The following is a 22,454-nucleotide window of genomic DNA, read 5'->3' as shown; positions in this document are numbered from 1 at the left end:
GCAGGTTATCCTTAGAAGGATGAAACGTGGCACATATGGATTTTGCCAAGTCCAAATTAGGCCTCAACTGTGATCTGCTTTGATTCCCTCAAAGTCATCCCAGTGACATGGGGACAGTCCTGAGATAAAGGTGAAGTGCCAGAAAGAGGTAAGCGGTCCCCTTATGGCATGCCTTGCATCTTCATCTCCTTAGCTTGGACGCGAACATCTCAAGGATGCTTCTGTTTGGATGGCATAGGAGACAGCTCCGTTAGGGGTAAAAATGTGTCTGTTAGAATTCAGGCCCTGGTACTGATACTTTGGCTTTTAAGGCCCTGCGATGGAAAACCTCTGCAAACCTTCATCAATCTTTTGGTCAGCCGTGAATCTACTAGTAGTTCTTCTAGAGGAGGGGGTGTGGAGGAGGAAAAAGACTAGAATAAATTTACATAAAAGTACTTGTCCTTATTCACAGTATTATATCTTTGTCCATTTATGTTACCATTTTCTCCTGAATCTCATACACACTAAGCTGCCTTCATACTTGGAGGGTAAAGGCTGCTTAGATTAACGGTCAACCTTCCATTGTCATGTGTAGTAGTGTGATGGTAGCATGTTGCTTTTCATAACAAGTACTCATGATCTTTACTTTTATAGCACCTATAGATTAATAGTGCCGTTTGGGGGCCTTTAAGAATATCATTTGCATCTACATTTCTATCTGGTGAAAGACATACTTTGACTCTTCTTTTTCAATTCTGTATATCTGGAAGTCAAAGTCAAACAGCATCTCTTGAAAGCCAGCCGGAAATTTTTTCAGTGTCTGAAAGATGGTTCTGTTTGGTACATGAACTGGCCACACGTGCCTCTGATAGTTTTGACATCCCATATTCTACTCTCTATGGTTTGGCAGTTGTATTGCCTGGCAGTGATCATCTATCTTCTGTGTATAGGATAACTTTTCTTTTTTGTGTTCTATCATGGTGCGGTCCTTTGGAAGACATTTAAAGTGAGAATTAATTACCAAATTCAAAATTCAGTTCCTCCTGGTATAAGGGATATCATGACTCTGTTTGCAGACAGGCAAAGCAGGGTTTTTATTTTATTTTTTTCCAGTTTGGTCCATATGTTTCATCCTAACTTCAGAATCCTTAGGATTGGAAGATGTGCATCTCTGAATCAAGGGAACAGGGCAGTGCTGTGTTAAAAGCTGGTTTTTAAAACCAAGAAAGATTTCCTTAGGCCACCCAGAGGCCATGCCGGTGGAGTCCCCAGAAACAATGCCAGACTGATATATTGTTTAAAGTTGTGACCAAGTTCACCATTTCTGACCTGCTTTTTAAGATAGAATGTAATTGTCCCAGGAGAGAAAATAACTGTCAAAAGGCAAAAAAACAGTTTTCCAAAATTTTTAATTTGATTTGCTGCTCTGAACCATTCACAGAGACAGGGAATGTAGGAATAAGTCTAGGAAGGGGGGTGGACATGAGTTCGGGTTGGGACATGTCTGAGTCGTGGTTGGACGCCCAGGAGGCAGTGGGATATGGGTGTGCTTAGATCAGCAGAAGGAGCTAAACTCTACAGGAATGGATATTTGAGATCACAGGTGAACTACAGATGTAGGTTAGATAGCTGTGTAAGAATAGAAAAACCTAACTGACCCTGGACCATTTATTAAAAATACTATCTTTTTTCCATGCACATCAGTGGCATTTTTGTCATGTATCAGGTGACCACATGTGTTTGGGTCTGTTTCTGAGATCTTTATTCTGTTCTATTGATTGATTTTTCTCTTCTTGTGTCAATAAAAACTCTCATTCTTTTAGTTTTGTAAGAAGTCTTAATATCTGGTGTGTAAGTTCTCCAAATTTGTTCTTTAAGGTTTTCTTGGCTACTGATGGCCCTTTGCATTCTCATATATATTGTAAAACCAGCATTTCAATTTCCACAAAAGAAACTTGCTGGGCTTCTGTTTGGAATTTCATTAAATTTAGAGCTTGATTTGGGAAGAATTGACTCTCCCTAATATTGAGTGTTCCAGTTCAAGAATATGTTTATTTAGGCTTTCTTTAATTACTCTCAATAACATTTTACAGTTTAGGGGGTCTTGAATGTTTTTATTAGAATTATTCCAGGAATTGAAGTTTTTATCCTATTGTAAATGATGTTATTAGCTTTTAAAAATTTCAGTGTCTAATTCTTTTTTGCCCACATATAGAAATACAATTGATTTTTATATATTGACCTTATATCCAGCAACCTTGCAAATTTACATATTAATTCTAATAATTTTTCTCTGCAGAATTTTAGAATTTCCATGAATATAATCATGTCATCTATAAATATTTTTATTTTTTCCTCTGTAATTCTTATATTTTTACTTCTCTTTTTCTTGTTTTATTGTGCTCACTAGATATCCAGTGCAATGTTGAATTCCATTCAGATTTCTGTTAGATTTCTAATCTCAGATTGGAAATCTCTGTCAGATTTCTAATCTAAGGTGGGGGGAATGTTTAATATATTGCACCATTAAGGATAATGTTTGCTATAAATGTTTTTGTAGATACTCTTTATTTTATTAAGGAAATTCTCCTCTATTCTTAGTTTGCTATGGGTTTTTTAAAATTAGAAATTGATGTGGATTTTATCTCTTTTCTGAATTTTTTGGGATGATTATAGTTGGTCCTTCATATCCATGGGTTCTGCATCTGTGCAGTCAACCAACCATGGATCAAAATATTTGAAAAGAAATTCCAGAAAGTTCCAAAGAGCAAAACTTGAAGTTTCTGTGTGCTGGCAACTGTTTATTGATACATAGCATTTACATTGTGTTAGGTATTATAAGTAATCTAGAGATGATTTAAAATATACAGGAGGATATGGGTAAGTTATATGCAAATACTGTACATGATTTTATATAAGGGACTTGAGCATATGGGGATTTTGGTATCCAGGTTTGGGTCCTGGAACCAGTCCCCCAGGGATATTGAGGGATGTCTATATATGACTTTTGTCCTTTATAGTGTTAATGTGATATACTACATTAAATGATTTTCAAGTGTAAAACCAACTTCACAGCCCTGGAACAAACCCAACTTGTGATTTATTATCCTTTTAATATAAGGCTACATTCTAAGATCATGTCTGAAAACTTTATTATCTGGATCACCTGTGGGTCTATTTCTATTATCTGTTTGTTCCCTTGGTTTTTCCTCATTTGGTTTTATTTCCTGGCATGCCTGATAATTTTTTAAAATTAAATTCTGGGCATTATTTATGAAATCAATTCTAGATACTGGTATCTCCTTCCAGACTGGGTTTCATTTTCTTCTGGAAGGCAGAAAAAATACAGACAGGCAGATCACCTTGTTCTTTTGTCTTAACTGAGGCTGGGTTTCCAGATGTGTTAAGGCTTCTCTGTTTCTGGTTTTCCATTTCTCCTACAGTTTAGCTCTTTAGGGGTCTCAGCTGAAGATCTAGGTTGTTTACCAGAAGTTCCCTTCCTTGGTGGCCTCTGAACTCTAATTTTTTTAACTCTCCAGTATTGAGAGACTGCCAAAAACTCTGCTTTGCTTTTTATCCTCTAAGCAGTTTCTTTCTGCTTGTTTTCTCAGCTTCCTCCTGCATGCAAACACAGTCTAATATTTGGCAGGCATCTCAAATGGAAATATTGGAGTTCATGGACACCAGGACTTTAAGAGCCAAGGTCCTAGAGGAAGTGAACCCAAACTTCTATGAGATCACTTTTATGAGCTCACTTCTCTACAGCCTCTTTCCTCTGGGACCTTAGCCCTTCAAGTCATAACTTCCTGAAGCTCCAATTTGCGTCCCCAGCCAGCGATATTGCTCCAGGCTCCTGGCTGCTTCTCCTTTCTGTTTGACATCCTTGCGTCATGCTAGGAATTAACAAATACCCTGAGATGAAAAAGCAACAGCAAATTCAGGGTTCACCTCAATGCATTTCTCTTCTCTCTGAGCTCTTGCCTCATCAACCATTGCCTTTCTCGGTTGCTCTAAGATGGCTTCAAAAAGGTTTGTGTTTTTAGTCTTAGCAGGAGTGTTAGTTTGATACATCGTAGCCAGAAGCATCCATCTCTGAAGTATCATATTTTTATTATTTTTATTTGGAAATCTTTATAATGAACCCCCACAAATGTTGACGTTTGAGTCATTAACCAAACAGTATAGTTCTGGAAACCAGACCTGAACGCGGTAGTTGAGCCAGGGATCTAGGCGAGTTGTTTTCTTAGAAAAGCATTTCTCATAGACTGATTCTCATAACCTGATTGCTGTATGAATTCCGTCGGATGTTCAGTGCTGCCTCCCCAAAGTGAAGTAATGTGAACTCTTATCTCCACCGACATGAAAGTGAGATACCTGGGACCATTTTCTTTTATGAAGAGAAGGGCAAACTTGAGAAAGCCAGGAATAGGAGAACCCTATTGTCGTTTGGGTGGAGGAAAATCAAAGCCTTTTTATCGCTGTGCCCAGCCACACCTGTTTCTCTTTCTGTATCTGGCTTTCACAGGTCCCATCCCCAGGGACTCCTGCAATCTTACTGCTGGCTTGATAATCTCTGACGCACTCAGTGTGGGCCCCGGGCAAGCACTGAACTTTTCAGTATTTGTTCCTTTGCCCCTGAAAAGGGGATAATGTAACTGACCCACAACTGCTGTTATGTAACCCGTTCGTTTCATCTTCTTAGTCAAGAACATGTTCCTTAGACTTAGAATCATCTCCCTGAAGTTAAAGAAAAAAAAAAAAGATTCAGGAAGCTACCAAATCTTCTTCCTCTGCCTGTCTACGTTCTGTTCTTTGCAAGGGCACAGGGGAGCTGAGAGGGTTAGAGAGGAATTAACATTATCACACAGAATTGGATACACTCAGAATAATGCTAAGTTTGGGGAGAGGGGGATGTCAGGGCATGGGGAGCCAGAGGAACTATTGCTTGGAACTGTTTATCCACTTGGTAAATGTGGCAGAGAAAAGAAAATAGGTCTGAGCTTCCCTGGTGGCGCAGTGGTTAAGAATCCACCTGCCAATGCGGGGGACATGGGTTTGAGCCCTGGTCCGGGAAGATCCCACATGCCGCGGAGCAACTAAGCCCGTGCGCCACAACTACTGAGCCTGTGCTCTAGAGCCCGTGAGCCACAACCACTGAGCCCACATGCCACAACTACTGAAGCCTGTGCTCCTAGAGCTGGTGCTCCACAGCAAGAGAAGCCACTGCAACGAAGAGCCCGCGCACCGCAATGAAGAGTAGCCCCTGCTCGCTGCAACTAGAGAAAGCCTTCATGCAGCAACGGAGACACAATGCAGCCAAAAGTAAAATAAATAAAATAAATAATTTATAAAATAAATAAATTTATTTTAAAAAAGAAAGAACATAGGTCTTTGTTTCTGGAACTATGCCTTCTGGATTATTCATTCACAGAAACAGGTTGCTTTGGTTGCCAGAATCTCCCCTAGGACGTCCAGCTTTGTGGGAGTTGGGCCATGGTTGTGGTCAAGATTTTGTTTTGCTATTTCTTTTAAAATCACAAATTAACAGTATTTTTACCATTTTAATTCCCCATATTGGGCAAGGACATGGATGTGGGGTTGGTGATAAGAACTAAAACATGTAAGATTTGCCCATGACATGTTTAAAAGGTGGCAGACCATTCAATCTGTGTTCGATCACTAGGGCGTGTTGGAGTATTTGCCCCGGTGTCTGGGAACATTACTGTGTCTGCGTGGCCAAAGAGGACAGGTTAGGTGGCCATGAACTTGTACGAAGTAATCTTCCGCCTTCCCCCTCTCTCCCTTTCTTGGACACATAGAAGCAAGCCGTCTAATAATACTGCTGCTTTGGACTTGATCTAACCTGTGGTTCTGATTATCAGTCTAACTCTAACTCCCTGAGGGTAAGGCCAACCCCTAAGACAATCAAACACTTGTGAAGCCTACATGACTTTGCATGATTTTAAGGACAGGAGCAAGATATTTTGAGAGCCGACAGCTTTGAACCTTAAGTCTAAAAAGCAGGCCAAGGTCATTCTCCTCACTCTCGAGAGGGAGAGTGCTGGAAGACAGCGCCTCTGAGTGTGGTCCCCGGACCAGCCGCACCAGCATCACCCGGGAATCTGCTAGAAGTGCGAGTTTGCAAGGCCCCGCCTCAGAAACTCTAACAGTCTGTGTGTTAACAAGGCCTCCAGGGGATACTGATGCAGGCTGACCTCGAGAACCTCTGCTATGATGGTTAAGAGCCAGGTTGCCTGGGTTCAAATCCAGCTGAGTGAGTGTGAGCAAGTTGCTTAACCCTTATGTGCCTCAGTTTCCTGCTCTGTAAACCTGTGGTGGTAGGAATCGTATTTTGTTTGCCTCTTCGGGTGGTCGTGAGAAGCTAACATATGTAGGAGCAGTCCTACATGTTTACATGGTAAACACCATGTAAGGGCAGAGCTGTGTTAATATCCTGACAGCAGAGTGACTTGTACTGGTTTATTGAAGACGAAATATCCCTTACGGAGTGGAAGTGCCTTTGATATATGAACTTTCCTCTTTATGCTCATCCTAGAGGTGCAAACTGGGTAAATTCAAGTGCCATAAAATCAATGAGAGCTTGGCTGATTATATAACAATAATGTTCATGCACCCTTGTTACTCAAATCCGTGTGTGTGTGTGTGTTTGTGTGTGTGTAGCAGTTTACTCTGATTTGTAATGCTTTGTTTTCAAATATCCTATTTCTTTCTATCTTTTTAGTTGGTAAAAGTTTAGACATAATCCTCTATATACAATACATTACATAAGAAAAATCCTTGCCTTACTGTCTAATTTTCATTGATTTTTGACTTTCAATCTATTTGAAAATTGTACTTCTCGACTAAAGAGGACCTCGATGCCACTGGAGTGGGGTTTAGAAGGGAACCCGTGCTGTTTGCGTAGCAAAATCAGGAGCGTCTTGTTTGAGGCAACACTTTGACAGAGCGCGTAGACTGAGAAGGTCATGTGTCATTGAAGAAAAGTAAATAGATGTGGGTCAGACCAGACCCATCTTAGTGACTTGCTATAAATAGTGTCTCTTAAATACCTGAGTTACTGGAAGCATTGAGCCAGTGAAGTCCCTCCTCAAAGCTGTCATTCTGTTTGAAAGTTCCTCCCCGTTTCTGAGTGTGTGTCGGTGGTGTTTGCAGTCTAGACAGAGGGCATTGTGCCTGGGAAGAGGAGGAGGGTGAGACCGGGAGGCCACCGGAGTCCCAGCAGCAGGCGTTGGGCATCTCAACCTTTACTTCCTGCACGACCTTTCACCCCCTCCGACACTGACCCTGACGTGAGAAGTCACTCATGATTTCTCATCCCGTGCCAGCCCTGAGCATCTGAATGTGTTTTCTCTATCCAGCCGCCATTGGCATTGATGTGGAGTGGATTTTAAACTCTGACTTTCTTCTAAGCCCTTGTTTGGGTAATTACTACCTCTGCCCTGTACTTTAGAAAAATTTTTTTTATTGAACTAGAGTTGATTTACTATATTTTGTTAGTTTCAAGTATACGGCAAAGTGATTCAGTTCTGTGTGTGTAGATACACACACACACACACATACTTTTTTCAAATTCCTTTCCATGATAGGTTATTACAAGATGGTGAATATAGTTCCCTGTGCTATACAGTAGGTCCTTGTTGTTTATCTATTTTATATACAGTTGTATGTATCTGTTAATCCCCAATTCCCAATTTATCCTCTCTCCCCCTTTCCCCTTTAGTAACCATGATTGTTCTCTATATCTGAGTATCTTATTTGTAAATAAGTTCATTTGTATCATTTTTTAGGATTCAACAAATAAGTGATATCATGTGATATTTGTCTGCCCATACTTTTTTTTTTCTTTTTCTTTTTTTTTTTTTTTTGCGGTACGCGGGCCTCTCACTGTTGTGGCCTCTCCCGTTGCGGAGCACAGGCTCCAGACGCGCAGGCTCAGCGGCCATGGCTCACGGGCCCAGCTGCTCCGTGGCATGTGGGATCTTCCCGGACCGGGGCACGAACCCATGTCCCCTGCATCGGCAGGTGGACTCTCACCCACCGTGCCACCAGGGAAGCCCTACTTTTCTTGACTCTGCTTTTGAAGCCTGAACTCCAGTTTCAAGCTGTGGTTACCCCACTTAACACCTATGTGGCCTTCACACCCTTACCATCTCCAGGCTGCATGCCCTCAGCTCTAGGAGAGACACGTAATAGGACCTGCCTTCCCCGGGCTTCCCTTGGAGCAGCGGGAGCTCTTCTCGAGGCCCCGCTTGGTGAAAGCACACGGGAAATATTTGCTGTTCCTCCAGCCATTGAGCCCAGCTGTTTCAAGCCCATGCTCTCCATCACTTCCCTTCTAAGGGACCTGAGCATCCTAGGTTTAAGTGGCTGAATTTGATTTGCCCTCAGTGCCCTGAGCCCGGAGCTCTTCCCGTCTCCAGGCTCAGGTGCGACCCTACGTGGGTGGATCCACGGGTCTCCTAAGCTGTGAGGACCGGCGTTGTCCTTACTGGACAGTCAGCGAGGTGTGGCCCAGAAGCACCACCAAGCCCTGGGGACCCCCGTGTGACTCCGGAGCAGAGTCAGGGTAGAAACGCGGGCTCCCATGTCCCCCAAAGCCCACTCACCCTGTAGACTTCACTTCTTCCCCGTTGTGGTTATGCCTTGCTCCTCCTCCCTCCTCATGTCGTGCCCTTCTCCTCTCTTCCTTCTTCTCTGCTTCTCTCTCCCGTTTTTGGATGACGGTCTTCTGGCCCATTCCCCCTCTTTCTCTGCTAACAGACTCCCCCGTTCCTTCATCATTAATTTTTTTTAAATATAAAAGCACATTCTAGCTCCTTCTACCAGCTGTGCCACGCTCATATCTTGGGCTGTATTTCTCTGCATCCTTGTGACAAGTCCTGAAAACATGTACCGGTTGCCCCGTTGAAGCTCTTAGTGACCCGTGGCCCTCGGCTCTAACCCCACACGGACCCTCTTCACCTCAGGGGCAGCCTCACGCCCTGACATTCTCACCGCGTCTTCATTCTAGAAGCCGCCCCTCTGACAAGAACATGTCTTGTGCATCCTTTGGGACCAGCGTGACTTTTCCCACATTGCCGTTCATAGTGTCTGTGTTATTTCTGGATGAAGGTCTTCTCCAACCTTCCAGAACAGCATTGATGTCTTTTTACATCTTCACTTCAAAGCTTTGGACTCGCCACCCCCTCTTGCTGTTTTCCACGAACACCCCCTGTCTGCCTGCCCACAGCCACCTCAGTGATGCGGGGGGGGGTAATTTCTCAGCAGGGGGTGTGACACATGCGGGGAGGGGGGGTGCTTTATAGATGGCAGGCGGCGGTGTGCCCCCTGCAGACTCTGTCCACCAGCTGAGTAAACGACGTGTAGGCACACCTACTGCTTGGAACTTGGAAAGGATGACAATAGCATTGCCTTCTAACTCTGAGCCATGTAAACAGGAAAAATTGTTTCCCCCCTGAGAAGTCTAACATTTTTAACTCAGATGTTTCACTGGCCTCCCAAACGTTTGATGGACTAGAGATACATTGTATTCATTTGTCACAGGTTGTCTTTCATAATAATCTTAAAAGGCAGGAAGTCATTGTGGAAAACTCTGAATCCACTTACTTTCTTTTCACCAGATTGTTTTTGCAATTACTGGTCATGTGTCCATAAACTCACACCTGAGTCTCAGTTTCCCCAGCTGTAAAATGGGGGTAATGATATTCTACCTAGTTTTCAGGATGGTTGAAGCAAAGTAGATGCAAGCGCTTTATGACCGATTTAAATGTACACTGTTAGGACCTCCCTGGTGGCGCAGTGGTTAAGAATCCGCCTGCCAATGCAGGGGACATGGGTTCGAGCCCTGATCCAGGAAGATCCCACATGCTGCAGAGCAACTAAGCCCGTGCACCACAACTACTGAAGTCTGTACACCTAGAGCCCGTGCTATGCAACAAGAGAAGCCACCGCAATGAGAAGCCTGCGCACCTTAACGAAGAGTAGCCCCTGCTCGCCGCAACTAGAGAAATCCCACGCGTAGCAACAAAGATCCAATGCAGCCAAAAATAAATACATAAATTTATAAAATAAATAAATGTACACTGTTAGTATTGTGATGGTCATCTTAAATTTAGTATTGAATTCTAGTAGTTTTTCTGTTCTGTAAGCTCTTGCAGCAAAATATTTCCAGCACCAGGGGATTTGACTCTTTCCATGGCTAAAACCTCCCCCTTCCCTGTCATGGGAATTCCAGGCCATTTCGTGCCAGTGTCTCTGGGACGTCAACTCAGACTGTGTCCTTGCGACACACCAAGGTGACCGTCCTACACGCTGCCTTGTCATGGCATGTGGGTCCCTCACCCCATCTTCCCACGCTAGTTATATCAGCTGGAAACTGTTAAAAAAAAAAAAAAGTAAAAGTGGAGCCCAGTGGAAGGAACGGGCTCGGTGAGTTTGCCTCAAAGGGCCCCAGCGTGGCTCACAGCGGGGCTAGGACAGACTTGAAACTCCCCGTCCACGTGGGGAAGGACGTGGCTGTCACCGCAGGCCATGCGAAGGCCTTAATTAAAAGAAAAGAATTGATGATTACTCAGAAAGAGGACGTGAATCCTGGCTTCTCCTTTCACAGGAACTCACGTGAGGATTGTTGGGTTCTGAGCCTTTAAAAAAATTAACAAAGTACAACTTAGTAAATGCTCATCGTTACTGATCCTGATTTTAATATTTTCTTAACCCTCTTCCTCACTGCCCCCTCCACTGTCTCTCTTTTTAGAGTTCATTAGCTGCAAAGCATGCGACAATAGGACTGTTTATTTATTTATTTTGAATTTACCTTAATTCTAAAGAAGATGTGGCCCGAGCAGCCGTCGTGAGGCTTTTGGTGACACCGAGGGGCCCCCCTATGTCAGCAGGCAGCTGCTGTCCGTGCGGTGGCCTCTGTCGTCTGACACCGGGCAGGACGGAGTGGGGATGAGCTGGGGGCCCTGCACCCTTCACCCTGCCACCTTTTCTCTCTTTCAGAGACTCTGACCTGTTTCTGTTGGACACCCGCGCCGTGTGGGCCTCAGAAGAAGGCTGGCTGGAATTTGACATCACAGCCACCAGCAACCTGTGGGTCCTGACCCCACAGCACAACATGGGGCTGCAGCTGAGTGTGGTCACGCGGGACGGTGAGTTGGCCAAGCTCGGGCCGAGGGTCGTCGGCCTTCGTCTCCTTTGCGGCAGGCGCGGCAGAGCCGTGGTTTCCGGGTGGGCCCCGTGCTCCAGGATGGCTTGGCTTCCTGTCCCCTCAGAGTCACTGTGGGCCAGCAAGGCCTCCCCTCCAAGCCTCCTGGCAAGGAATTGGAGACGGTGAGATGGTCCAGGGTCCGAGAGTACCCGCGGAGGGCAGTGCCCAGGCGGAGGCCGGGGCGCATCGAGAGAGAGAGCAAGGTGGGAGCAGGTCCGAGCGCCGACACCGCGTGGGTCAGCGGGCGCCCTCCCCGCACCTCGGGTCCCCGCTGGGCCCGCGGGCCCGGCACCCGGAGCCTGTGAAGCTGCCTCGCCGGGGGGAGGCACGTGACCGGGAAGAAGGATGCACAGGCCGGGGCGAGAGCAGCACAACCGGGGGGCTGGGGGTCCCACCACCCTCCTGCTTTGGTTTGCCTTCCAGGGCTCGACATCAACCCCCGAGCCGCCGGCCTGGTGGGCAGGGACGGCCCCTACGACAAGCAGCCCTTCATGGTGGCCTTCTTCAAGGCCAGCGAGGTCCACGTGCGCAGCACCCGCTCGGCTGCCGGCCGGCGGCGACAGCAGAGCCGCAACCGCTCCGCCCCGGCCCAGGACGTGTCGCGGGCCTCCAGCGCCTCAGGTGGGTTGGGCGAACCCATCTTTGCAGGACCCTGTGGGCTCTGGAGCGTCCGTGAGGACACAGGACCCGCCAAGGCTTGCAGACGCTGCGTGGCTTCTGCAGACGTGCATGGAGGCTGCAGGTGCCTGGTCAGCTCCCGATAACCTAGACGGTCCCTAGGCCGTCAGAGGGGAGCACTTGTTGCCCCGAGGTTGTCTCAGGCTGCAGACAGCCTCAGAGTCTGTTTTTCCAAAAAAGCGTCCTTTTGTTTGGTCAGGTCTCTCCACCTCTTTTCATGCCCGTGCCGAGCCTTAGAGCGCCTAGCTTTTCTCCTAGTTGCGTTACGCCGGGGAAACTGTGACTTACAAACTTGGTATATCCGTGTAAGGCGGGTTGGCGTTCGTCGGTGCTCTTGGCTGGAAGTGGTGTGGCCAGTCAGCTCCAGCGGCCCTCGCTGATGGATTTCACTGGTGCGTTTGACTGGCAGGTTCAGGGTTCTGCCTTCAGATGTGTTTAGATCCGTGGGCTCAGGTGATACTAGGAATCGCTCTTTTCCTAGCTTCCTCTGTTGGTGGTATTCTCAGAAAGCCTGTCTTGATGTGGTGGTCCGGAAGGCAACCTCAGCCTCAGAAAGAAAGCACCTCTTTTGTGGTAGCTTCAGCCAGCCAGGTTGGGCCCCGGTCACCCCGTGGAGGGTAGGGGATGGAGTCGGCCCCCTCTTGCCCTGAACAGGCAGGGTCAAAGTGCAGGAGACAGGAAACAGCTCCCGCTGCCCGAGTGTCAATTCAGAGGTCTTTCCAAAATGCTCCCTCCCATGCCATGCCTTTTGGGGAAGAGGCACGGAAGCCCACTCATCAGAACACGGTGGGTGGGTGGGGGGTAGCAGGTGTTCCCTCCTGACACCCAGCTCACAGAGCTAGTCAGTATTGAATTCAAACCAAGGTGCATCTTACTCTAAAGTCGGTGCTTTCAAGTTCTGGGTTTCCTTTTCCTTTAAATAGCCCAGAAATCAAGCACAAAGTAAGATTTGCTGTAGGATTTGCAGTTGGAGATCTTGCTTCCCTCATTACTACTCTGTGACTTTGGACAAACCTAATCTACTTCAGCGTCAGTTTACCCAGCTGTTCAGTGGGGATGATTGATCCTCGGTGGCTTTGCTGGAATTAAATGAGAAGCATTGCTCTGGCTCAAAGATGAGTTGCCTCCAAGCATGGGAAGGTCTCGGGGTGTATGTTAGACTCCTCTGAAGGGATGTAAAATACTTCCGGAAGACGCATTGATTCTTCCAGGTGACTGTTTAACGGTGTCATCTTCCATGGCCGGCAAGAGTTCTTGGAACTTTCCGAAGCCCCCCGTTTTCCTTTGGGAAACAGCGTCTTCATTTTGGGTTCTGACTCAGCGGTTTCTGTTACCAGTAACCTGGATGTGGAACTTGCACCACCTGGTGTGATGTGACATTTTGCTGCTTTGTCCCCCTGGTGTTTCTTGGAGGCTTCGCCCAGCATGGGTGTTCCTGTGTTTACCGCTAGAAACAGTCAGGGTTGGGGTTTAAAGAAGAAGAAGAAATGATTGCTTGCCTTTGTCCGCTTGGCAGGAAACCTGCTGAGCAGTAATCATCGCAGTGCTGTCCTCAGGGTACGGTGGTGCGGCCAGCCAGTGGCATCCATTCATTCATGAACTGTGGTCAGTTTGGTACTGGGACCTCAGGCCTGAAGGCGGCTCTTGAGGTGTCGATTGCCTTCTTTTGTTTGTTTGTTTTGGTTTTTTTTGCGGTACATGGGCCTCTCACTGCTGTGGCCTCTCCCGTTGCGGAGCACAGGCTCCGGACGCACAGGCTCAGCGGCCATGGCTCACGGGCCCAGCCGCTCCGCGGCATGTGGGATCTTCCTGGACTGGGGCACGAACCCGCGTCCCCTGCATCGGCAGGCGGACTCCCAACAACTGCGCCACCAGGGGAGCCCTCGATTGCTTTTTAAAATGAAAATCTCACTTGATTTACTCCACATCCCCTCCCCCACCAGTACACACATACAATTTCTTTTTTAATCGAGAAAACATGTCATCTCTGATTTGGGTTTTCGTGGCATCACGGAGTTATTCTCTTCCAAATCCCTTTCAGCATTTTGTTTTCAGTTGATGAGTTTCAATTAAGTATGAACAGTAAAGGTGGTCTAATTTGTAAGAAGAGGCCAGTATATCTGCTTTTTCTTGGCCTTCCCACCCCCCAGCCCCATACTTTCAAACATGCTTTGTTCCTTTCAGCAGCACTAAGGCAGAGAGTTCATAACCAATGGGCCTGGCCTCACCTGTTGCAAGGCCCAGACCCCCAAGAAAGTATTACTACGGAGGATCCTCCTTCCCTCCCACTTTCTTCAAAGACTCTCTCAAGCTGGTCCAAGAAGTGGCCCCGGTTAGGCTCACTAAAGTGCTTTATCCGTTTGGCCCTTTCCTGCTTCCTTATTCCTGCCATTAACGGGGATGGAGGTGCGGAGGGGATTGATCTTGGAGACGGTGTTTCCAGAAAGATGGCCTGCTCCGCAGGGGAACGGACCATCGGTTTGCGCTTTCTTTCCGGGCTACGGTGGGGCCAGATGTTGCTGGGTCTTCGTGAACCAGGTAGATGCTGCCGAGACAAAAAGCTGTGGTCTCGGGTGTGACTCCAGGCGGGACTTGCCCCTTGTAGATCTTTCGGGAGGTTGAAGGAAGAGATGGCTTGGCCTCTGCTGCCCCCCGTCTTCCACAGTGGGCTGCTCCCAGGGAATTCACACTTCTCCACTGAAACAAACACCAGCAGCAGCCCACCAGAGACCATCCTGCCTCTGGGTAAAGAAGTTAGCATCATCCATCCAGTTGCCTGTCATCAGGGTGAAACATGGCAGGGAAACCCGTGGCTATTTTTGGGACTGAGCTGCCGATGCCGGAGACGGCGGGACCTGTCCCCAGTGAGGGAGAGGCCAGGAGCCTGCCCGCCTCTTCCCCTGCCCCCTGCCCACCAAAATCTGCTCTCACACCTGTCCTTGGCCTTCAAGCTGGACTTCCCAAACACATGCACCAAGCACGGGGTTTGGACCGAAGTCTCCCTGGATGGGTTTGACCTGCCCTGGCTTCTCTGTCGCTGTTGGCCGTGTCGCACTTCTCCAGTGGGCTTGGATATTGTCTGGACCATATTGTTCATCGTTTGACACGTGTTTTACTAGGCCTGGTCCAAGCTGTGCTGTGCAGCCCACTGGGGATTCTAGTGCCTCTGGCCATTCTTTTCGGCCTCCAGGTACCAGCCAGCCCGCTGTTCCTCACCCCATCCACGGCCACCCGAGCTCTCACTGGGTGGTCTCCTTCTACCTGCTGCCTTTCACCCTCTTTCATGGTATTTTTCTCTCAGCATCCATGATTTTATCTCCTCGGGGACTGGCACCACCTGACCGACCCATTACAAAGGTTGTGAACAAACGGCCTTGAGGGATGGTTCCATGTGGTGATTCTAGATTCTGTTCTAGCTCATTTTCCAAGATCTCTCCAAGACATCTTTGGGGCGTGGGGTAGTGAATGTGATTTCAGTTCAGCTGGTGAGCCTGAGGTTTTCTGCCACGTCCACCAGCTGGCTGCCAGCACCGTGACTGAGAATGGCTCTTTGTTTTGGCAGATGAATAGTTTTGAAACATTTTCTGCCACTTTGAACAGTTCACGTCAGGTTGGATTAGCTGACCTTTGGGCCTCGTTCACCCTTGATGTTCATGATGCCGTCCCTCAGCCCTGCCGACTGTCTCTGAACCAGCAACTTCTCAAGACCCTCTCTCTTCTTTGGAATGATCTCTTCATCGATTCACATGCTACCTGTGAGCATCTCTTAAATTCTCCTCCTGTCTCTTTCCAACCCACCCAAACATGTATCCTTTTTAAAATTTTTATTTATTTATTTATTTGTTATTTTTGGCTGTGTTGGGTCTTTGTTGCTGCCCACGGGCTTTCTTTAGTTGCGGCGAGCAGGGGCTACTCTTTGTTGCGGCACGCGGGCTTCTCATTGCCGTGGCTTCTCTTGTGTGGTGCACGGGCTCTAGGTGAGCGGGCTCAGTAGTTGTGGCATGCGGGCTCAGTAGTTGTGGCGCACGGGCTTAGTTGCCCCGTGGCATGTGGGATCCTCCCAGACCAGGGCTTGAACCCGTATCCCCTGCATCTTAACCTCTGTACCACCAGGTAAGTCCCCAAACATGTATCCTTAAGGGTCCTGGGAGAAGAGGTGGCTCTGGTACATGTAAATACACTGTTGACCTTCTCGTTGGTTCATATCTTCTATCCCTTGAACTTTCCAGTTGGGACCATTCAGTAGGCTTCCAGCATAGGAAAGGTAACCAGAACTCAACACTTGCAAAGCAGTGATGTGGGTACTTTATTATGACTATGACATGTTTTGCTGTAGATTTCAGGGAATTTCAGTGCACAGACTAGGGGGTCTCACTCTCCCAGAGCAATGTTTGCTTGGCCTTTTGGTTCCTGGCAGGTGTCCCCTCTAGCTCAGCACTTGCTTCCATGGGTTGACATGCCAAAGATGAGAGGGCTCATCCACCATGGACACCCAGCGCTTGGGAAGAATGGACATGGGTCAGGTCAGGGCTGTGACTTAGCCGTTCATAGTTCTTCAAAGGCGTTGCGAATTTTAATGTGTCCTTTTGATCTTAAATTCAAATTTTAGGGCCTGGAGCTCGGCTCCCAGATGTCTCGGTCAAGAGGTAGAGGCTCGTCCAGGGCTTTCTAAATGAAATCAGAACTTAATTCTCCACAGCTGTGGAGGACAGGCAGGGCATGAGTGATTGGAAAATTACAATTGTTCCAAATTCCATATTTATAATACTTGACTCTCGTCTGCCATTACGCCCCTTTAGGATAAAAGTTATCAAGGAGTGAAGCCAACTAGAACCTGACCTTGTACTCCATCCCTAGGTTCACCCCTAATGAATGTGCTAATGGCCGGTCATGCTGAATAATAAAGAGGCGTGAACAGGTGCTGCAAGATGCCCGAATGATTCACCAACTTCTACCAACTCCCGAGGGGGCGCTGGGGGCCAGGGTCCCTCTAGGCAGGGACAGAGATGTGTGAAGCAGGGAGTCTCAGGGCTCAGTCTTTAAGGAGAGCCTCTGTTTTCAAGATACTCAGCCTCATATTCTTTTATAATCAAGACCAAGGCTGAGATCAAAGCCCCGCTCAGATTAAATGGAGCTGTATAAGACCTTGAAATCCTGCAGCCACAAAAGAACAGGACTTCACTGTTGCCTTTCATGCTAAGCGTCTTGTTGTAAACAAAATTGAGCCTCTGAAAAGCAACCTGTCCCCCCACTCCTGCCCCCCGCCCAACACTTTACGAGATTATTGACACCAGAAATCAAAATCCCAGTGTGGTCCCGGGGTCCCACAGTGTCAGTGGCACAGGAGCTGGGCTTCCTCCAGCAGGTTCTTAAGGCCCCGTTGATTCTGTGGGGTACGTGGGAGCCGGAGATTCCTTTGGGATAAGCTGGGCGGCTCAGGCCGGAGACTGGGGAGGAGCGGCCAGCGCAGTGCAGACAGGGGTGCCATTTTCCCAGCTGCTCTTTGCCCTTGTCATTCTAGGAGGGAAGGAAATGAGAGCAGCGAATTGTTCCCTCTAAAAACCAAGCTTCCTCTGGGAAGACGCTGCAGCCTGAGCTCCGAAAAGCCGGGCTGTGCCGACAGCAGGCTCTGTGCTCCTGCTGTTCTGGTGTTTTCCTGGCCGAGCATGGGGCCTGCAGCTGGTGTGGCCTGGGGCAGGGGAGGCGGTCAGCCCTGCACGCCCCGGCGGCCCGTCTGCAGAAGCCTTCCCGCTCCTCCCCTGACCCCCGGTTTCTCAGGCCGCCCTGACTCTCTCTCTTTCCTGCTTCCTCGCCTCTCCAGTCTCCCCTTTGTTCCTCTCTCCTCCTCTCTTGGGACTGGAAAGGACAGCAGCCCGGCTACCTGGGCCCCTGGGACTTGGGCCGAGCTGGGGCCGCAGGGATTCAGGTGCAGCCGCCTCCCCGGTGGCCGCCCGGCCCCGCCTGCGGCGTGATGGGGCCCCTGCCCTTCTCATCCCAGCCCCGCTCTCCTGAGAATCTCTTCTGCCCAAGGGAAGCAAGGGCCATACTGCGGAGACGGCGGGGGGTCGGCCAGAGCGCGCTCTTGGCCGAGGCCCTTCCCCACGCCCTCTCGGTTCCGTCCGGCAGAAGCAGCAACTGTCCCTGCCTGCGTCCCGACGCCCACTGGGGGTCCTGCAGCCCAGTTCCGTCTGATCCTCACGGCCTGGGGGGGGGCACAGATGCCACCAGGTCAAGGGCTTGGCCCCCTGCCGATGCCACCTGCGGTTCTGTCCCACTCGGTGAGATTCAGGGGCTCATGCAGCGCCCCCTCCCGGGTCTGCTGATTCACTGGAGCAACTCACGGGACGCAGGAAAGTGCTCCACTTGGGACTCCAGCTGGATCAGGAAGGACGCGGAGGAGGGGCAGCCCCCTCCCCAGAGGACCCGGTGGGCCGCTCTCCCCGCGCACGGACGTGCTCACCCAACAACCCCCCGAGCCCCGTGTCCAGAGTTGTCACGTGGGCCTCACGACTTGAACTCCATCTCCAGTCCTCCTCCCTTCCCTGGAGGTCAGGCTGGCCCGCGTTCCGACCTCTGATCACGTGGTCTTTCTGGTGAGCAGCCCCATCCTGAGCTCTCCGGGGCCCCACTAGGAGCTGGATTATCACACAGGAAATTCCACGGCTTGGGTAGCTCTTCACGTGTCCTTCGCTTCATTCCACCAGAACCGCTCTCTCTTCCTCGCTCTCTCCCTCTTTAACTGTCCCTTCTCTGAACTCCCGGTGGGGTTTCTCTCCAGCCCCTGCGCACGGCGTTCAGATTCTGTTTTGTACTGGCGTGAGCTCTGCACGTCTCCCGGCACCCCGTCCGTCCCCCGAGTCGCTGGAGGCCAGAAGCCTTGCCTAACGAATTCTCGTGTTTCCCGTGGCACCTCACAGAGGGCACGTCACATAGAAGCCGCTCTGCCTGGCCTAGATGAGTCAGGGCACCCTTGTCCTCCTGCCAGCGGTCGGTTAATGAAGCCAGGCTAGCAGGTCCTGACACACAGAGCAGGTGCGTGCACTTCAGCAGACGTGGTGCTCCCGCCCCGTCCCCACTCCCGGCCTCCCGGGCAGGCCTGGCTCCAGGGCGCCCCCTTCGGGAGGCTCTCCTGGCCCCGCAGCTGTCCTCCCAGCCCCTGCGCAGCTTCAGGACAGTCCCGGTTTTAGAAAGCGAGTGGAACCTGCCTGGTGTGTCTTGCCTGTGAATACGATGTCCTCCAAGTCGGGGCCCCGGGGTGTCTGGGGCATCTTGGTCCAACAGGGGATCACGACAAACATCTGTTGCTTGAAAGGAGTCCGTTCAGGTCAGTAATGACGTGTCGTGTGCCAGTGTGCCCGGCAGTGACCCCAGAGTGGACGAGACGGAGTAAGTCAAACACCTGAGCAGCTGGCAGGCTGCAGAGCTGTGGGCGCCCCAGCTGTGTCTAGCGGGGGCCTTGTGCACGGCTGGCCCGTGGTTAACTGTCCGGGTAAGTCTGTGAGTGAAGAATGAACGAGTTAACTGTTGCATCTTCTGACCTCCAACAGATTACAACAGCAGCGAACTGAAAACAGCCTGCAGGAAGCACGAGCTCTACGTGAGCTTCCAAGACCTGGGCTGGCAGGTGGGTGCTCTGGACAGCGAGGGGGACGGGGGCCCTCTCTCAGCAGAGTCTCTGCTCATCCCAGAGGCGGCAGCCATCATCAAAGACCTTGAACTTGGGGCCTCCCTGGTGGCGCAGTGGTTGAGAGTCCGCCTGCCGATGCAGGGGACACAGGTTCGTGCCCCGGTCCGGGAAGATCCCACATGCCGCGGAGCGGCTGGGCCCGTGAGCCATGGCCGCTGAGCCTGCGCGTCCGGAGCCTGTGCTCCGCAGCGAGAGAGGCCACAGCAGTGAGAGGCCCGTGTAACGCAAAAAAAAAAAAAAAAAAAAAGACCTTGAACTTGAGGCCTGAGAAGGTTCCTCCTGTGAGGGTACTTAGGAGCCCTTCCAGATGCCCGGGTCTTGGAGTGGGGTGGCAAAAGGCCTGCCCACTCGTGCATGAAGCCCCCCGGCTCCTTTCCAGGTGCACAGGCTCCCTGTCCCTCCAAATCCGTAGCCCATTTCCCAGGGCTCTTCTCTCATTCTCTCAGGGTCCACAGGGCCTGTATTGCTTTGGGCATTTACACACGCGTTCACTGTGCTTTGAGTACGGGCTGGAGGAGCATCTCACGGTGACCTTCTCCGAGGGCCGCAGGCCGGTTCGCCCGGACCAGAAGCGCACCACTGCTCCGCCGCCCTCCGGAGGGCCACTGCTAGTTCAGGAGAGAAGACGCAAATGCTAGGCGTCCAGTGATGGAAGATCGTTCCCGTGTGCAGGTGGCATTGCGGTGACAGGGAGTACCCGGGCTCCTGGAGAGGCTCCTTTGGTCCAAGTTCATGGAGCCAGCCACCTGCAGGCCTCCAGGCCTAGGCGTGCCAGGAGCAGGTCAGGCCCTTGCGGGCCTGTGGAAGGAGCGAGGGCTCCCGAGTCGGACTGACCGGGTTCACAGCCTCGCTTTGCCCCTCGAGTGTGACCTCGACCTGCTGTGTCCGTCTCCTTAGCTGCCCCATGTGAGCGCTAGCTTCTCGCAGCGTTCCTGAGGGCACAGGTGATACGAGGCGTGTGTGTACATCACTCTCTCTGTTGCTTCCTTTTGCCTTGAATGAAGGACTGGATCATTGCACCCAAGGGTTACGCTGCCAACTACTGTGACGGAGAATGCTCCTTCCCTCTCAACGCACACATGAACGCCACCAACCATGCCATCGTGCAGACCCTGGTGAGCGCCGGCATCTCCACGTGACTGGGGAGTGGGCCCGGACCAGGTATTGTTCCTAACGACACCTCCCCTCCTTCTGTGTTTGCAACAGGTTCACCTTATGAATCCCGAGTACGTCCCCAAACCGTGCTGTGCGCCAACGAAACTGAATGCCATCTCCGTGCTTTACTTTGACGACAACTCCAACGTCATCCTGAAAAAATACAGGAACATGGTCGTCAGAGCTTGTGGGTGCCACTGACTCGGGACGAGCTGCTGGGGACACATGCACTGCCTTGGACTCCTGCATCACATCCGCCTTAAAAGGCACCCGGAAGCACCGAGAAAGCGGGATAAGACGCCGACACCATCTCGTGCTGGCTGCTGCCTTTCCGCCCTAACAGACATCTTCAAGGACCTTGTCCGTAACCTGCTCACGTAGTAAATGTCGTGAGTAGTTGTCGGTCTCTAGGAAGCTGAGTTTGAGTGTCTGTAGCATGAAGTCTGGTGACTGAAGAAACCTAACTTTGAAGGTTCCCTTCTGCCCCGCAAGCCCACCCAAATTATTTTGCTTTAGATCAAGCTCTTCGTGGTTTTAGTAAGTAAATAGGGAAGATAATCTTAAAGTAAAATTCTTCTTGGCTCAGATATCAGCGGGCTCAGTAGTTGCTCACAGGTAGATTTTGCAGAGAACGGGAATGGGGGAAGAACGTCTCTGTTGAGCTCTCACCCCAGGGAGGTCGGTTTCTCACGTGGGGTCGACAGCCCGGGAGGGAGCCGGGCAGCCCGCAGGTGCCTTTTGTCTCAGTCGTGCTGTTACATGTTTGTGCGGGCGTTTTGTCCGGGTGAAAATATCCTTATCTCAGTTCAACCACATCATTTCCACCGCCCACCCCCACCCCCCCACCAGCATTTGCTGTTTTCTTTGCTAGGACCAAAAACAGAGACTAGAGTGATCCCACTTTGAGGCGAGGCTCCGGGGATGAGAAGTCCTTTTAAAGCCATCATTTTAACCGAGCTACACGCCCGCACCTCTTCTCTTGAGGGACGGCTCTTTGAAAAAGCACGTTTACGTCGGGAATGTCGGCCCTCATCTGGAATGTCGGTAAAACGGTTCCTTGCCCCTTACTGGACAGCATCCTGCATCTCGGGGTTAGACCAGCAAAGGCGATGAGCTGAGCAAGGGCACCCAGCCTTAGGAAGAGGTTAGGATGGGTATGCGGTCTAGAAACTGAAATCACGGTGTTCTCCTGTAGAAAGTAAGACTCAGATTAAATCTGAGAATATTTTTTAAAATGTCTTTTTCACGATCATGTACTCGGAAACCAATTTCATACTAAACTGATTAAATAATACATTTATGATCTATAACTGCACTTACAGCTTTTTTTGTAAATATAAACTATAATTTATTGTCTATTTTGTATCTGTTTTGCTGTAACATTTAAGGAAAGACCAGACTTTTCTTTTTTTTAGAAAGAGTTTATTTAGAAAGTATCATAGTGTAAACAAATTGTACCACTTTTTCTTTTTAAAACAAGACTCATGATGCAAAGATGAATCCACCCACTCATGAGGATTGTGCTTCTCTAGAAAGTTGGGTTTTTTTTTTTTTAAAGAACATCTGTGAACCATACATGATTAATAAAGATTTCCTTTAAGGCAGAGGCTGGCCGGGATCCTGCTGTTGTTGTCTGCCGTGGACAGCGGACGGGGTCTTGTTTCTAAGGTCCTTACCACCAGGTACTTTGTGCCGAGCGGCCGCATCTCCTGAGCATGGGCG

The 22,454-nt window shown here is 49.7% G+C and overlaps 1 protein-coding gene across 1 annotated transcript in view; it reads left to right on the top strand.

Moving 5' to 3' along the window:
* The window catches only part of BMP6 (bone morphogenetic protein 6), a 147,968-nt gene extending 125,684 nt beyond the window's left edge, over positions 1-22,284 (top strand). The window contains exons 3-7 of the mRNA XM_081245385.1: positions 11,005-11,153; positions 11,636-11,833; positions 19,438-19,514; positions 20,582-20,692; positions 20,784-22,284. Of these exons, the coding sequence (XP_081101511.1) occupies positions 11,005-11,153; positions 11,636-11,833; positions 19,438-19,514; positions 20,582-20,692; positions 20,784-20,933 (685 nt within the window). The 3' untranslated portion in view covers positions 20,934-22,284. The remainder of the gene's footprint in view (positions 1-11,004; positions 11,154-11,635; positions 11,834-19,437; positions 19,515-20,581; positions 20,693-20,783) is intronic.
* The last annotated feature ends 170 nt before the right edge of the window (positions 22,285-22,454 follow it).

Source organism: Mesoplodon bidens (genome assembly GCF_964165515.1).
Source record: "Mesoplodon bidens genome assembly, chromosome: 10".
Lineage (NCBI taxonomy): Eukaryota > Metazoa > Chordata > Mammalia > Artiodactyla > Ziphiidae > Mesoplodon > Mesoplodon bidens.
This window is presented reverse-complemented; position numbering and strand designations above follow the sequence as displayed.